The following is a 17,516-nucleotide window of genomic DNA, read 5'->3' on the forward strand; positions in this document are numbered from 1 at the left end:
GTCAAGGGCATCGTTGGGGTGGCCCGGAGTGGATATGTACAGCTGAGTGTCATCAGCGTACTGATGGAAATCCACCCCAAAGCCACGAATGATCTCCCCCAGCGGCTTTAGTTCTAAAGTGAGTTTATCCATTTCGGCACATTCATATGGCTACACGAGCTAACAAAATGCCAAATAGAACTAAACCCGGAAACATTTCTCCTGGGAATACTTAAAAAAAAATTTGATAGGAAAATTAGATATTTGATTCTACACATATTAACTGCGGCAAGAATTGCATTCGCGCAATACTGGAAGGAACGCAATATACCACCAGAGGGATTGATCATTCAGAAGATATATGAATGTTTTTTTTTAATTATTATCCACTTGACAGGCAAGATCTCCCTTCCCTGTCTTATTATGAAACTATACAGTTGTTATCTGTTGCAACAGAAACTGTTTTATGAATCTAACAAGGGTTGAGTTGGCACATCATGCTTGACAATGCCATATACGCTTGATAAACACTGGATTGATAAATGTAAAAGATTGAGTGACCTTTGACTCAGGGCACTCTCTTGGACTTGGGTTTCCAGTTTGCTGTGGCTCTAAAATTAGTTGTGGAATGCAGAAACCTAAGTCCTCATTTGTAAATGTTAAGATTGTGTTTCGTACAACAGTGGTCATTTTGATTGGGGTGCCCCAATCAAAGTTCTGAAATATTTCTACCCTTAGCTATACAGGAAGTGTTACATAAGCTTTAGGTCTATCTTCAGTTTACTTATTGAGCCATTTCCTCTGGTGTATTAGAATTATGAAAACCTGGGCCAGTACTTTATGCAAATGAGGCCGACTGTTGCTGGTGAATAGCATTTCTTTTAAAATGCAGATTTTAAAGGAAGGAGCAGAAACTAGGCGTGCTGTAAATCAGATTGCAAGGGGGTGGGGATGCCTCTCTTGGCAAACTGAGCATAACTTATATTATCTCCTGCTCCCTAGCTTTTTACTAACAAACGTAGCCCTCTAGATTTTGCTTTCTACAGGTAGTCCTCAGCTTACGACCACAAATGAGCCCAAAATTGATGTTACTAAGTGAGACATTTGTGAAGTGCATTTTGCCCCATTTTACGACTTTTCTTGCCACAGTGGTTCGATGAATCGTTGCCCTTGTTAAATTAGTAATGCAGTTGTTAAGTGAGTCTGGCTTCCCCCACTGATTTTGCTTGTCAGAAGGTCACAAAAGGTGGATCATGTGATTCCCGGGACACTGTGACCGTCATAAATATGAGCATCTGGATTTTGATCATGTCATTTTGGGAATGCTGCAACAGCCGTTAAATGTGAAAAACGGTCAAAAGTCACTTTTTCCAGCGCCGTTATAACTTTAAGTGGTTGCTAAATGAACTGTTGTAAATTGAGGACTACCTGTAGTACATATCAACTAATAATAATAATAATAAAGTTGGAAGGGACCTTGGAGGTCATCAAGTCCAACCCCCTGCTCAGGTAGGTAACCCTATACCATTTCGGACAAATGGCTGTCCTGTCTCTTCTTAAAAACTTCCAGTGTTGGAGCATTCGCCGCTTCTGGAGGCAGGTTGTTCCACTGGTTAATTGTTCTAACTGTCAGGAAGTTTCTCCTTAGTTCCAGGTTGCTTTTCTCCTTGATTAGTTTCCACCCGTTGCTTCTTATCCTGCCTTCAGGCGCTTTGGAGAATAGCTTGACTCCCTCTTCTTTGGGGCAACCCCTGAGATATTGGAAGACTGCTATCATGTCCCCCCTCATCCTTCTCTTCATTAAACTAGACATACCCAATTCCAGCAACCGTTCCTTATATGCTTTAGCCTCCAGTCCCCTATACTCACATATACATCCTAATTTGGGGTGAAATCCCCCCCTAAAAATAGTCACACAGTTTGATTCTTTGCCTTGCCTTGAAGGCTTAAAAATCTGGAAAATGGCCAACCTCTGTGGCGGTTTTGATTATCTACCCCATGATTCTTGTGTAGGAATGTATAGTGGCTATGATTCAAAGATGTACAGCAGACCGGTTACATTTCCTTCGCCCAAATCTCTTTTTTTTTCTTCTCTACCATATTGCAATCTGCTTTTCAAATACTACAAGGTTGTTTCCATTTTTGATGCAACCTGGCTGAGAGCATTGCTGCTCTGCTGTTTTGGAGGTAGAGAGAGAAGGGACCCTACATTTCCTCATATCTCAACAAGCTTGTAACTCTTCCACCGACTAGACATCTTTGAGAGGGTGAAAATATCCTTAGCAACCACTTCATTACAAAGGATTTTTGAATCTCTATCCCAAATACCCTAAATAAGTATTTGGGATAACGAGAAAGAACAGGGAAAAGAAAATTTCTGAATTTTTCCACCGCAGGGTGAAGAACTTTAAGAATTAAGTCAAAAATTCAATACAGGAGATAATCTCTTTCAAATTGGTGTGTCTTAATTATCCATCAATGCAATGAAAAAGCTTCTGGTGACTTATGTTTTCTACATTTAACATTTCCCTCCTCCCCCACAAAAAATGTCTATTCAATCTCTGCTTAGACACAGCCAGCAAAGGGAGAACTCAACCCCATGCTGGGCCACCAGAGTGTGAACCAGCCCCAGGAAATGACAATTAGTGTTGCGGTCCACTTCCACCCTGCTAGTCATAAACGCTCCACAGGCAACATTATATTTTGTCGTGAAAGCTGCCAACTGGAGCAGAAATCCCTTTTCTCAAAGGTTTCTCTCCTGCACTATATTTAGCATCACCATTGAGAAGAAGCTGGGGTTTCTGACCTTCAAAACACTGGTCTTCTGGAGCTTTAAGAAATGATGAAATGATGAGCTTAATATAACCATTCATGGTGGGGGGGGGAGGTGATAATGACATGGTTCCGACAGATGAGACTCTTCAAAGAACTTCGATGTTAGCAGTGTGGACAGATGCTGGTTGAGAGAGTTGTCCACTTGTCTTGGAGACCAAGACAAAAGCTAACTATCCAGCTTCAGGATTCTGTAGTGTTAAAAAACAACAACAATCCCCCCCAATCTCTCCATCTGCAACAAAATCCATGGATGTCTTCGTTTGGAACTACATCCAGTGAGCGTTATGCAATCAGGGCGAGATTTAGAGCAGTTGCCTTAAAATATCCCTGTTTGCTTTGAAATACTGGAGCTTCCATCTTAAATTATGGATGCAAAGTAATAAATCTTTTACTAGCCAAGTCATTTTTTATTTTTTATTTTAGTTTCTTGCACGACGTGGTTTGTGAAGGCAGGCAGTTTAAAAGCGTACCTCTGCAAAACTGGAGAGGGATTTGTAATCCCACTAGCATGATGTCACTCTTTGTGCTGGATTGGCGAAGTGGGAAAAAGAGAGAGAGAGAGAGGGAAGTCTGGCCTGTCACTTGATAATTGATGTTATTAGGACTCTGGATGAGCAGTGAAGAACACAAGAGGTGATAGATAAAATGGCATTCTGTCAGAATAGGGCGATTCTGAATTCCACTTTATTTTTTTTCATTTGGAATCATGGTTTATTTCTTATACTGTGCTTTTTCCGCTGAAAGCATTCATGTGCATATTTTTGCTGTGTAGGTAATATTGGACACAGTGCTTTTTTAAAAAAAAATACTTTGTAAACAGAATAACAGAGTTAGAAGGGACCTTGGAGGTCTTCTAGTCCAACCCCCTGCTCAAGCAGGAGACCCTATACCATTTCAGACAAATGGTTGTCCAATCTCTTCTTTAAAAGCCTCCAATGATGGAGCACCCACAACTGCATACAGCATGGTTGGTTTATGAGGATTGGCGCCATTGGATCAAAGGAAGGACTATTCCTTCCTCATTCTTTTTGTCTTTGGAAAACCTCTCCCACTTTTGCATTTGGTGGGGCAGGCTGAGAAATACATCTTCTTTTCCACATCCTGCTCAATCCACCAGATTGTCATGCAAGAAAGAAAGAAAAAAATCACCTGATTAGTAAAAAGAATTGTTGTGTTTTCACCCATAATTTAAGCTGGAAGCTCTAGCACTGAAAGCAAGCAAAAATATTTTAAGGTAGCTGCTGTCCACCCAGTCGTAATTTTTCTAATGCTCCCTTGATGTAGATCAGAGGCATCCATGGATTTTGCTGCAGATGAAGAAAATATATCATAAAGGAGCCACTGCCCTACAAGTGTGCTCGTTTTTTTTTTTATTTTCTCAGCAGCCGAATGCAAGAAAGACGTGGAGAAAGAAAAGAGATTTGTACTCTTTGTACTACTTCACAGAATATGTTGCGAGGGCAATGCTCCTCTTGAGATTTCAGCCCGTGACATATGCTTCAATTATTTTAGCTGCAGGAGGGAAAAAGTACTGCCTGAATTGTTTCAAAGATTTCTGCAACCGTATTTGTGAAATGTGTGTGTGTGTGTGTGTGTGTGTGTGTGTGTATGTGTGTGTGCAGGGTGCGTATGTGGGGCAAATACCAGCATGCAGAGAAAGGTGGAAAGGTCTGGCAAAAAGGATAAGAACGTTGCCATTAATATTCCATTATTCTTTCTGATCCTCACATTGTAGGGTAAGAAAATTGTTACTGGAAATTATGAAATTCCCTCGTCTGGGTCCAAAACAACTTCTTTCTTGAAGAGTTGCTTCCTTCCAATTTTGCACAGGGGGGGGGGTTATAATTATTTCTGGCTGTAATAATTGCTGGTTATTAGTAAGCGATGAAAACAGTAAGAATGCTTGAGTTAACTCTCTTCCACTGTGGATCCATGGGTGGAATGCCATTTGCTGTGTCACTGTCAGCCTTAGTCTCCACATTCACACCTTCCTCCGTCACAGATGACTCAGCCGTCACGTCCTTGAGCCTTCCTGCCAGTGAGTTTGGACATGTTTTGATGAGGAGGGACGTGAACAGACGCTACTCAGCGTCTCATCTTCCCCCATGTTTTGATCTACTTTGCCAAGGCAAGCAAATCTTCCTTCCTACGTACCCTTGAGGATAATGTGGGGAGCCATATGCCAGCTGGCGGGCGAGGTTGAAATAAAGGCGAGGAGGGGGCAAAGCCGAAAGAAGGGAGTCGCCTGTCAGAATCCAATTATATTTCATCTATAGTTATCGACTATGGAAAACCCCATTTCTGCCCTCTCTGGATTCTGTCATACGACGAAAGGGAAGGGGGATGAGCAAAGGGGTTTTATGGCTCTCACTTCCTTCCTTCCAACTTCAAAGGGACTGAATGTGGATCGCACCAAAAGGACTGACCATAACAATAGGGCCCATCAGCTTTCATGTACTCCTCTCTGAAGTCTCCCTTCCGTCGGCCGTGAGGAAAAGGGGGTGGAAATGTAACACCTGGGATTGTCGCTGGAAGGATGGTGGGGTGGGGGGCTGCTTGGGAACATTTAAAACCTTGAATGGTAGGAGTGGGACGTCAGGTCCTGTCTAGAATGCCTGCAACCATGTTCTCTTAATAAAGATGCCTGTTGGAAGAAATACTCCAAGAGTTCTGACTTCTTAAGATGCAAAGTGGGGTGGGTCCTTGAGGATAATGTGGGGAGCCATATGCCAGTTGGCGAGCGAGGTTGAAATAAAGGCGAGGAGGGGGCAAAGCCGAAAGAAGGGAGTCGCCCCTTCTATTTTCGCCATCCCTGTCTCCCCACTCCCTCTGATTTCCTATCTCTCTCATTTTGTCCATGGAATTGGTTGCCCAGTATTACAGAGTGCTGAATTAAAGATAAAAGGTTTCCCTCTGTCCAGTCGTGTCCGACTCTAGGGCAGGGTGCTCATCTCTGTTTCTTGGCCAAAGGAGACAGCGTTGTCCGAAGACAATTTCCATGGTCACGTGGCCAGCTATATGCCAAAGGCTCCATGGAATGCTGTTACCTTCCCACTGAAGTGGTACCTATTTATCGACTCGCATCTGCATGCTTTCAAACTGGTCGGTGGGCAAGAGCTGGGGCAAGGAAGGGAAACTCACCCTGTTGGGCGAGGATTAATTCCGAATTAATCACTTGGAAAGGTCTTTGTGATACCAGGTTGAGGGTCCTATTTGGTCCATAGGTTGCCCTGCCCTGCCAGTATTGCCTTACTGAGAAGTGTCAAGGTATGTACATATCACGTTTCTTTTAATGAATTGTTAACAAACGTAAACAAGAGGTCTACAGTGTGGTGCAGTGTGTTCTTGATCCTCAACCAAATTTATGGTTTTCCATCATCCTTGTCTGGTGGCGTAGGAAACGAAGGGTAATGAGAAAAAAATGGAAGCGGTATAGGCTGACTTTTGACTGACATTAGAAGCTTGGTTAGAATTAGGCTTTCAGATGAGGTGAGATACTGGAAGTACTGCAGTTGCTTTGCAGGATTCTGACTAGAGAAGAATGTGGCCTATTAGTTTTCCTGGAGTCCTTATTGGCTTTTGATACCGTTGACCATGGCATCCTTCTCCACTGCCTAATGAGATTGAGCCTTGAGGGCCATATCCTGTAACCTCAAGAGGATTACTGTGCAATACCTAAATGTTGGCTTATGTGTCCATTGAGTTCTACCTTGTCTCTCATGCTCTTCAACATCAATGTGAAATTGCTGGAGGAATCATTCCATGGTCTCCCAACCACGACTGTCCCCTATCATCCAACTTCAAAGATGCTTTTCAGCTTCTTGGTAGAATCCTAGTGTTTGATGGTGGTGGTGCTCATAACCAAATACGCATCAGGCCCAGTCTTTGGTCATGAGCTGAGTCAAGGGCAGCCATTTACCATCCCCTGCTAAGACTGAATATCACCCCATTTGCCCAATTAAGGAATAGCCGTATCTCAAAGTGACCCAGAGTAGAATGGAGCTGGATTAGAACGTAATGGCATCATCATTTCTGACCTGCTGGCAGCGACTTGGACTTCAAGAAGAAGAGATGAGTTATTGGTGGCAGGATTTCCATTTTATTTTTATAAGAAATAAATACAGTTGTACTAAAACATTCTGGGATCAGCTGTTGGTTTGGGTCAACTGAATCAAAATGGGTCTGTTGCTGTTCCCAGTAGTGTTTTAGATAATGATGATCTATTATTTTAATAATTCATCTATGCATGCTTTGATGTCTGGTCGCTAACGTACTTTAATTTGCCCCTCTTCTGGAACAATGTGTTCTCATATATAAGAATTGTCTCCTCTCTAATTAGTTTCTGTAAAGAAATAAAAAAAATGGCTGCGGGAAAAAGGTTTTGGATGTTGATATCTTCCCTTTCAGTGTCATATAATGTTTATTGCTTGTGATTGTTCAGTTGTTTATACTCCTCTTGGGGGATTGCGTATGCTGCTGTAAGACGTCACGTGGCATACAACACTAATAATAAATCATTCTGTAAATATCCTTGAGTTGCCAGATTATGTATATGATGGATGAGTCAAGAGAATAGACATCTTCATCAGAATTACAATATTTCATCCTTGGATATGTAGCACTTTACGGTAGGGTAAGGGGATATTAAGTGTATTTTCTCTCTCTGTGGATGACTGAATTCCACAGAAACTCTAGCTTTGTTTCTAAATGTCAGTGACAAGTGAACAAGTATGTGCTGAAAATGTGCTGGGTGATATATGTTTATGTAAAGAAGAGCAGACTTGTCCAAAAATATTGTAGGAACATATTGGGAATACGTATATACTGAGGAATTTTGGAAACAGATATACTGTAGATATAGACAGATATAGATATAGCAGACATAGACATAGATATAGACAGACATAGATATAGACAGATATAGATATAGGCAGATATAGACACATAGACATATAGATACAGACAGATATAGACATAGACATATAGAGATAGATATAGACAGATATAGATATAGTAGACATAGACATAGATATAGAGGTGGAGAGAAGCAACCGAGAACTAAGGAGGAATTTCCTGATAGAACAATTGATCAGTAGAATACCTTGTCTCCAGAGGTTGTGGGTGCTCCAACTCTGGATGTTTTAAAGAAGAGATTGGACAACCACTTGTCTGAAATGGTATAGGTTCTCCTGCTTGAGTAGGGGGTTGGACTAGAAGACCACCAAGGTCCCTTCCAGCTCTATTCTGATTGACTGATTGAAAGCTGGCTTCACTATCAACTATAAGATAGCTTGTGGAAGATATTACCAGCAGTGTAGCTCTGGTGGCCTTTGTTTTAATGAACAGTATAAAAAAAAAATAGACTGGACGGGTGAAAGGTCCATGTGTTCAGATTCTTATTCAGTGTTGGTTTTTTTTAAATTACCAAGGCAACCAGCCTAGCAGTGACATCTGATCTTATAAAAGCCCCACTAGGAGAACCAGTTGCTTAGCTCCTGTCCTGGTGAGTGACATTTAATGACTCACCACATTAGAGTAATTGAAAGCCAATATTGAGCAATGCAACATATCCAGGCTGCAGCTAGAGGATACCTACTAACGTCATTTTGATTGAAAACAGCCAGTTTCTTGCATACCCCTTTCTTTTGGGTTTTTTTTTTCCCCCTTTTCGGTTTGTCTATGCAAGAAAGCAGCCAAAAGCTCTTTAGGCAAAATTCAACCCAAGAGAATATATTCAGCAATTTGAGAGGCCATCTAGGGGATTTAAGCTAGAGAGCACAACTGCAAAACATGTGCGTCAAGACTCAGGAAAGATTTTTTTTTTATGGGCTTGTAATAAGTATGCGTATGTTAAAAATAAATAAACTGGAGTTTCCAGTTTCGGCTTGGTTGGTGGTTATACATTTTAATACACCCTAGCCTTGGTGGATGTAACTTGACTGTATAGTAACATGGCAATCAAATGAAGAGGTTTGCACCCAGCGTGCCTAGGATAATGTGACAATGAATGTAGAATTGCTCCTTCAAATAATTGTCTTTGATGGCCACAGCAGAGTTATTTGGCATCTATATATAGATTTTTATTCCTGACTGCGCAGTATATTCAACAAGGTTGGGAAAAAGGGTTAGTTAGATGTTATTGAGTCTGTTAATTAATTCCTAGAACTAATCCAGGGTAAAGAAGATTTAACTCTGTCTGCCCTCATCAATGTTCAGGAGCCAGTTATTGGAGAGTTAATTGTCCCATCCTAGCTCATAAACAGAAACAAACTCCTCCAAAAGGGCTTTGTTTCTACACAGGAGCTCAAATTTTTCTTTTTTTTTTCTGCCTTCCAGAAAATCTAGATGCCATGATAGCCCTACAGACAAGAAAGAAACTTGAAAAATCCAGTTCCCAGAACAAGCTATCAGGTAATTTTGGGAAATGTGTTATTGCATCGTTTTTTCCCCACTTACATTTCCTGTGGACTTAGTTGAATTATAATTTGGCCGTTGTTTGAATCGATTTAAATCGCAATGACAACAGCAAGCCTGTTTAGAAATCTGTTCATATGAATCTAGTTTTGCCACAAACCGTTACAGCCTCAAAGGCTATTAAGACACCCAAGTGCATGTGGGAATGTGCTATGGTTCAGATGGTGTAAAGGTTATTCTGCTTGCGATCCCTCTAGACAAGAACACCGAGGAAGCCGACAGCACAAAAACAGCCACGGCTGAAATGGAAAAAGAATATGAAGCCCTGAAAGATTCCACAAAAGCCGAGGAAGATAACGTAGGAAGCAACAAAGAACCTCAAGGTAAGTAGTTGCACGTGTGTGTAAGATAGCAATGGCAACAGTGCTTCGACTTATATACCACTTCACCATGCTTTACAGTCCTCTCTAAGCGGTTTATAGAGTCAGCATATTGACCCCAACAATCTGGGTCTGCATTTTACTGACCTTGGAAGGATAGAAGGCAAAGTCAACCTTGAGCTGATCAGGATCGAACTCCCGACTGTAGGCAGAGTTTGCCTACAATACTGCACTGTAGCCACTGTGCCACCAGGGCTTGTTACAGTGGTACTGCTCCCAAATCTTTATCTAACAGAGTTAATAGCCTGGTTGATTGCCAAATAAGGCCAACCTTATCCAGCGGTGGGATTCAAATAGGTGAACAACCGGTTCTCTGTGTGGATACCACTTCCGGAAGTCCATTCTGGGCCTGGGCAACAAAAAATTAGCTACCGGTTCTGTCGAAGCGGTGAGAACCGGCTGAATCCCACCACTGACCTTATCATAAACAGAGGTTATTGCAACAGAGATGGCAGAGGTTCTGGGGTAGATTGGACAGCATCATCTGTTATTTCTGTTCTCGATGCTTTGATTATGACCCAACTAACTGCAATAGAAGTATTCCTCGACTTAACAAACGTTCAAAGATATGACAGTGTCGAACTCCTAGGACAGGGGTCTTCAAACTTGGGCTTTTATGACTTGTGGACTTCAACTCCCAGAATTCCTCAGCCAGGCACGCGTGCCTGGCTGAGGAATTCTGGGAGTTGAAGTCCACAAGTCATAAAAGGGCCAAGTTTGAAGACCCCTGTCCTGGTACATAGAGCAGGCTTTTCAGGAGCTGATCTACTACATTTAGAAGCCACAGGGCCTTTGTCCTCTCTCTGGAGCCCAGAGGCTAGCTTTGCAGTCCAAACACAATGAGATCAATACATCACTCTTGGCTGAGATATTCCTCTAATTGTATGTATCCTTTTTCAAAACATAAAATCGTTACCAAACGCAGAAGTCTGCGCGGGGCGTATTGATCGGGCTGTAATGTGAGATGTTGCTTGAAATATAAATAAGAGCGATCAAAATGCTTAGGGTCATTTCCAGGAAAACATTTTCCCCTGAGTGGCTCCAGATGAAATACAGCGGAGGTATGTGATAGGAGCTCAAGAGGACTACGTAACTTCTGCTGCCTTACACACAATAAATTGCTATAAGCCTGCAGGGTTTGATCTGCAATTATTAACTCTATGGAAGCCTTTCTCAACATCTTCAAGAGGCATCTTCAGACTGCGATCCTCAGAATTCCTAGCTTGTTGTTGTTGTTAGTTGCGAAGTCATGTCCAACCCATCGCGACCCCATGGACAATGTTCCTCCAGGTCTTCCTGTCCTCTACCATCTTCTGGAGTCCATTTAAGCTCACGCCTACTGCTTCAGTGACTCCATCCAGCCACCTCGTTCTCTGTCGTCCCCTTCTTCTCTTGCCCTCCATCTTTCCCAGCATTAGGCTCTTCTCCAGTGAGTCCTTCCTTCTCATTAGGTGGCCAAAGTATTTGAGTTTCAACTTCAGGATCTGGCCTTCTAAAGAGCAGTCGGGGTTGATCTTCTCTAGGACTGACCAGTTTGAACGCCTTGCAGTCCAGGGGACTCGCAGGAGACTTCTCCAGCACCATAGCTCAAAGGCCTCAATTCTTTGGCGCTCAGCCTTTTTTACGGTCCAACTTTCACAGCCATACATTGCAACTGGGAAAACCATGGCCTTGACTATACGCACTTTTGTTGGCAGGGTGATGTCTCTGCTTTTTAGTATGCTGTCTAAATTTGCCATAGCTAGAAAAGATTGGAAAAACTAATCCTGGGTTAAGGAATGTCCTCCTATTCTCAAACCATTCTTCTCATTTTCAGATGGCTTATGAGTAAATGAGAACCTTTATCCCAAAGGTGATTTTCAAAAGACAACTGGACTTTCTTTGGGTTTTTTTTTTCCTTGTTTCACTTCTCATCCAAGAAGCTTCTTCAGTTCTGACTGGAAATTCCAGGCTTGGCTATGGTTGTTAAATGAGGAATACATGTAAATTAAATGTTAATTAGCGTATTGTTATTCAGACTTTTCTTTCCTTTTGAAAAGTAGACGACAATATTCCATTCAAAGTATAATTGTAGCCTTTGACTCCTAAAGCTTGCTGGGTGAGAAATGAAACCTCTTCAAGAAAAAAAACCCAAGAATTGATTGTAATGTTATCTTCTGCCGTGCTAAAAAGAGTTGGAAGTTGGTGCCTTTTTTCCTTTTCTCTCTTTACACTCTCTTTTTCCTTTCCCGTCCCCCCTTCTTCTAGTTTTCTATTATTTTTTTGAATTTCTCTTTGTATTTTATATTTTGACAAACCAATAAAACAATCAAAAGGAAAAGAAATGAACCCTTTTAAACAATGCCTTTGGGACAATCGTGGATGGCTGAGAAATTGCTTAGAAATAAGAGCCTTTTATTCTCTGTACAATAGACCTGATTTCTCCTCTGAAACGTGTACATTTAACTACTAATACTCTTTTCTCCTCTTACTTTTGAAGGAAAAGCAGACGCGTATTTGGAAGCCATCCGAAAGAATATAGAGTGGCTGAAGAAGCATAACCCACAGGGAAAGAAAGATGGTAAGGTTTGAGGAGAGGACTGTGGTATGGACAGGACCAATCCGGAGAACATATTCTGTTGGAATTCCGTTAAATAAAAAGCTTGATCATGTAGTCTTGAGAAGATGGAATAGATGGAAAGATATATGGATGGATATATACGGGTATAGAGGATATAGAGTAGTGATGGCGAACCTTTTAGAGACCGAGTGCCCAAACTGCAACCCAAAACCCACTTATTTATCGCCGGGTGCCAGGTGGGATGTGGCCCACTGGATGGACGTGGCTGTGGTGATCATGGCAGACTGTGTGGGTGTGGCCAAAGTGGGCGTGGTCACCTCGATGTTGTTCGTGGGGAGGGACGCCTGTGGGGGCCAGGCAGGGTTGGGGGAGATCCAGGGGGTCTCTGGCAGGTGGGGTGGTGGGCAGGAGGCTCATCCTGTGGTGTGAGGCGAGGCAGGACTGGGGTGCCATTGCCATGGGGCAAGGCAATGCAGGGGCCAGGGCAGCTGCTGCCTGACACCATCGGCCACCGCACATAGAGGCCAGCGAGCCCATGGGGGCCGACGGTGTCCGTCAGCAGCTATAGCCGGCTCCTCAACCGGTGCACTCTGGGGCTCCGCAGCCCGCCACCAGCAGTTCAGAGAAGCCGCCTCTGAGCTGGACGGATGGCCGACAGCTGAGGAGGCGATGCAGTGGATCGTGCCCAGGAAAAGGAGATCATGCGAGTCCAGGAGGGACGGGACGGGGGGGGGAGAGAAGCCACCCGTGCCGGGATGCATCCGGCCATGTGGGACCTCAGACAGCTGGTTGAAGAGGGATGGTTGCCATCTCTGGGGCATGGCACGTGTGCCCACAAAGAGGGCTCTGAGTGCCACCTGTGGCACACGTGCCATAGGTTCGCCACCATGGATATAGAGGGACATAGATGGGAAGTGATACTGGTTCTCTTAAATTTTCTACAGAATTTATCAGCAATTGGCTTTGCCTATCCATGAACCCAGCACCGTTAAATGTATTGACCCAATTCATAATATGCAATACGGCAAAAAAGTCCGTTTGGAAGAATGGATTAGTTTTGTTTTGTTTTTACAACTGTGTGGTTGACGATAACAGCTCTGTAATTCCTTTAACTATTGCCGTTTCATTTTATGACTGTCATAAAAACAGTCCCCCTTAACAAGCACGTCTTAAGATGGGAATTCTGCTTGTGGTTGTTCAATGGGGAGCAGGTGTAAATTAAATGTCAAATAACATGTAATTGTTCAGAGCTTGCTTATCCTTTGGACAGCAGAGGACAATATTCCATTCAAAATAGAATTGTAGCTTTTGAGCCCCAAAATATTGGGTGTTCCTACTAGAGAAGGAAAGTGATTTTAAAATAACCAAAGAAATAAGAAGCTGTCTCTCCAGGAGAATCTGATATAATCTGCCTGGTTTAACTGTGTTTCAGATTATGACCTTTCTAAACTGCGGGATTTCATAGACCAACAAGCCGATGCTTACGTGGACAAGGGCATCCTGGATAAAGGAGAGGCTGATGTGATCAAACGTATCTATGGCAGCTTGTAAAGAAAAGAAAATCTTTTGGAAGCTGTATGGAATTCTAGTCTAGCTTCACCCACATACTAGTTCTAAGACCTACAACTTTCTTTCTCCCCACCACATCCCAGGAAAAAAAGAGGTGATTAGAAAGTATTCTGTCTCCGTTGTACTGAATTTTACCCAGGTTAAAACAAACAAACAAACAAACAAACCTATAATCGCATATTTGTTTCTTCTCAACTTTGATCAGCAGCCCCCTTGCTGCCCACTTTATAGATAACAGGGTATAACAGCTGCACATTTCATGTCCCCGTTAATTTATCCAGCAGCGGCTCTTTCAGATTATATGCTTTGGAGAACAGCCAGTTTGTGAAATGTCTTTTAAGAGATCGTGTTCTGAAAAAAATTATAAAGGGCAATACTAGGGGCAAGTAATAATTATAATAATAAAAGTTGGAAGGGACCTTGGAGGTCATCTAGTCCAACCCCCTGCTCAGGCAGGAAACCCTATACTCAAGTGAATTAACTCAGTTTAGCTCAACTCCGTTCTTGCAAAGAAAACTCACCTTTGCATTCCCTTTTGTGGCACCCCTTGTTTAGTGTCCCAGGCAGAAAGTATTGTTGGAATGCTGTAATATATTCATTTTCTTGCTGTTTGCGCATTCCACTTTGTTCTCCCCGTCCGTGTGCCATTAAGTCATGGCTGTGTGTTTAACCCTGCATCAGCCTTCAAAATAGATCTTTACAGGCAGAAAGAACCGTATTGTCACCGTTGTGTTATACGGTCAGGTACAATAGCAACGGTTGTCATTCACATCCTCCATTGTTGTTGATTAAGTGTTATTTCTCTGCATGTATGAAGAACAGTTCTTGATGTGAGTAGCTTAATGATATGTGAATAACCATTTCTAAGGGTAAAAAAAGGAGGTGAAGCAAAGTGCTTGAGCTTAGAGGTCTGCTTAGGATCAGACATTTATATATAGGATGAGTGATATGCTAGGACTTGCGGGAATGCAGTATAATTTAGCAACACGAGGTTTCATAAATGTCTCGTGTTTGTAAACTTTTGATTTGGCCTGAATTAACACTGAAGATCTAAGCTCCCTTTAAACTTAAAGATACATGTTTTTACAGAGGCTCGGTTCACATTTTATTTTATTTTATTTTAAAAAAACTAAGGCACAATTGGGTTAAAACAACATGCTAAGCCATAAGTCACAATCCACAATGTTGGTGTACAGTTTGATCAACCATGGTTTGTGGATTAAGCCATAACTGGACGGGCTCCATACAGTGCAATGAGGCATAAACCATAGTTCAAAAACTAGAATGGCTACATTCACAGAATATTGTATCCCCTCCATAGTAAATGTTGCTTGCACATTGAATAATTCTTGAGAAGTAAATCCTGCATTTAAGTTCTCATTCTGAACATGACACGAGGAGACCTATGTTTGTCTTATAATAATCAATTTATTTTTATTTTGGGATTCCAAATTCATGACATTAACATGCAGTGAGCACTCCGGTTAGAAGATGGGCTGATTCTGCTTAATTTCTCCATTAATAATACAAGTAGCTTCCCTTAATTTCAGTAATTGGAAATAGATTTTCTGTTGCTAAGCCATGCGATTATAAAATATGGTATCAGGTGACTGCACTGCTTAAGGACAGCAGTTATGGTAGTTCTCTGTTACCGTCATTAAGTGAAGACCATGAAGGTCACTTAGCAAGGTCTTCTCGTGACTGCGATGACCTGACATCCTTCCCCATTGATTTTGCTTGTGGGAAACGTGATGGGAGGTCGCAAATTGCGATAATGTGACACAGGGATGCTGCCAAACACCTGGATCGCAGTCACGCGACTATGGGGGCATGCATTGGGCAGAACTTTGAGGACTGATAGTAAGCTCAACATTGTTGCAAGTTGGAATGGTCACTGAATGAGTAGTCATTCAGTGAGGACCACCTGTATGTTTGCTTGTTTTGCTTTTCCCCTAAACTGCACTGATAGATTGCAGCAATAAAATGATTTAGAAGCAATTCAGACTAAAACTAGCAAATGCAAAATAAATCTTCGCGGTCTTCATGGATCTGCTGGAAGCTGACACTGACGAAGCTAGGTATCAGTGGGAGAGGATCCCCCAAATGTGAGTCGGCCATGAAGACCGACTTCCATCGGCTGAGACTAGCCAAACAGCCCAATCCCTTCTCTTGCGGGATCATGGCAGAAAAGTTGAATGAGGCAAGACCAGTACTGAAATTCATAAGAGTTACCATTGGCAGCCTCCTTCATAAATGGATGTTTTAGACAGAAATATTTGGTTAATTTCTTGTGCAGCTGCTAACTCAGAAAAAGATCATTTTAGCACCATCTGGATAATAAAAGCTGTACAAGAGAATCGTAATGTACTCTGCAGACATACTAGTCTCGTATGTACTCTGCATACTAGTCTCGTAATGTACTCTGCAGACATACTAGTCTCGTATTCCTCAGTACATTTGAAAGAGTCATTAAAAGAATTTGCATTTATATGAGAAGGGAAGGAGCGCAGCAGAAAAATTGAGAATGCAGCCCGGAGCATATTTATTCAACAGGGAATACCTGACTGGACACGCACTAGCTTAAACTTTGAAACAGGATAAAAACATTGGTGTCGATGGTTTATGAATCTGTTGCTCAGTGACGGCCTATAGACGTAATTTCAGAAGGTTGAAAATGGAGACCACATGATCCCGGTGCAATGCCATTGTCATAAATACAGGCCAGTTGTCAAGCAATCGAATTTTGATCACATGACCATGGGGATGCTGCAACGGTGGTTAAGTGTGAAAAACCCTCATCTGTCACTTTTTTCACTGCTGTTATAACTGAATGGTTATAAGTCTAGGTCAGGGATAGGCAACCTTGGCTCTTTTATGACTCGTGGACTTTAACTCCCAGAATTCCTGAGCCAGCACACGAGTCATAAAAGAGCCAAGGTTGCCTACTCCTGGTCTAGGATAACCTGTAATTAAATGATGAATGGTTGAGGATTACCTGTAATTAAATAGAGCTGTGGACAATTGACAGATGGTTCAGTCCTTATGCTAATGAATCTTTAAGGCTTTTTTAAAAACTGTATATAATTCAGATTCAGTGTGCCATGTTTTTCATAACTGTGTATTATTTATGTCAATTTTCCCCTGCTTTCTTCTGTGAATTGAGGACTGACTGTTAACATACTGTGGACATCCAATACAGCATTTGGTAACATATTATATGATAAAAGCAAACAGAAAACCACCTCATGCATCACCCCCGTGGCCATGGCTTGTACAGAATGGAGCGGTCAGTTTTTAAAAGCAGTGTAAGCAATGCAGCATAATATTTCAAGGCATAATATATTTTTGCCCTTTTTAGCATTTGAAAACAATTGCTAGACACATTTGGTATTATCTCTATCCCAGCGAAGGAAAATAAAAGTATTCTGCACTTCCCTAGTTCTAATCTTACCAATGCTTTTTAAATAACCTAAACATCTTTTAGATGCTCTGATGTGTCTTTACACCTTTTTACCTTTAAAAACCATTGTTGGGGAAAATGTAACAAATTATCACATATATTGCATTCAAAATACACTTTTCTAATAGAATCCTGTTTCTGATACTGTACTTTATTAAATGCTTTGCTACAAGACAAAGTAATGCAGATTCTTGGTTTTGTCTTCTTGGGGTACCGCTTTAAATTACTACTTTAAAAATAATACCTCGAACTGGTGATC

General features: G+C 41.9%; 1 protein-coding gene across 1 annotated transcript in view; it reads left to right on the plus strand.

Moving 5' to 3' along the window:
* SCG3 (secretogranin III) overlaps window positions 1-13,787 on the plus strand; it is a 25,542-nt gene extending 11,755 nt beyond the window's left edge. Inside the window, exons 9-12 of the mRNA XM_015817681.2 lie at window positions 9,151-9,222; window positions 9,471-9,611; window positions 12,148-12,228; window positions 13,661-13,787. Of these exons, the coding sequence (XP_015673167.1) occupies window positions 9,151-9,222; window positions 9,471-9,611; window positions 12,148-12,228; window positions 13,661-13,779 (413 nt within the window). The 3' untranslated portion in view covers window positions 13,780-13,787. The remainder of the gene's footprint in view (window positions 1-9,150; window positions 9,223-9,470; window positions 9,612-12,147; window positions 12,229-13,660) is intronic.
* Window positions 13,788-17,516: the final 3,729 nt, after the last annotated feature.

The sequence above is a fragment of the Protobothrops mucrosquamatus genome, unplaced genomic scaffold, assembly GCF_001527695.2.
Source record: "Protobothrops mucrosquamatus isolate PMUCROS unplaced genomic scaffold, P.Mucros_1.0 scaffold_8, whole genome shotgun sequence".
In the NCBI taxonomy this organism is placed as follows: Eukaryota; Metazoa; Chordata; class Lepidosauria; order Squamata; family Viperidae; genus Protobothrops; species Protobothrops mucrosquamatus.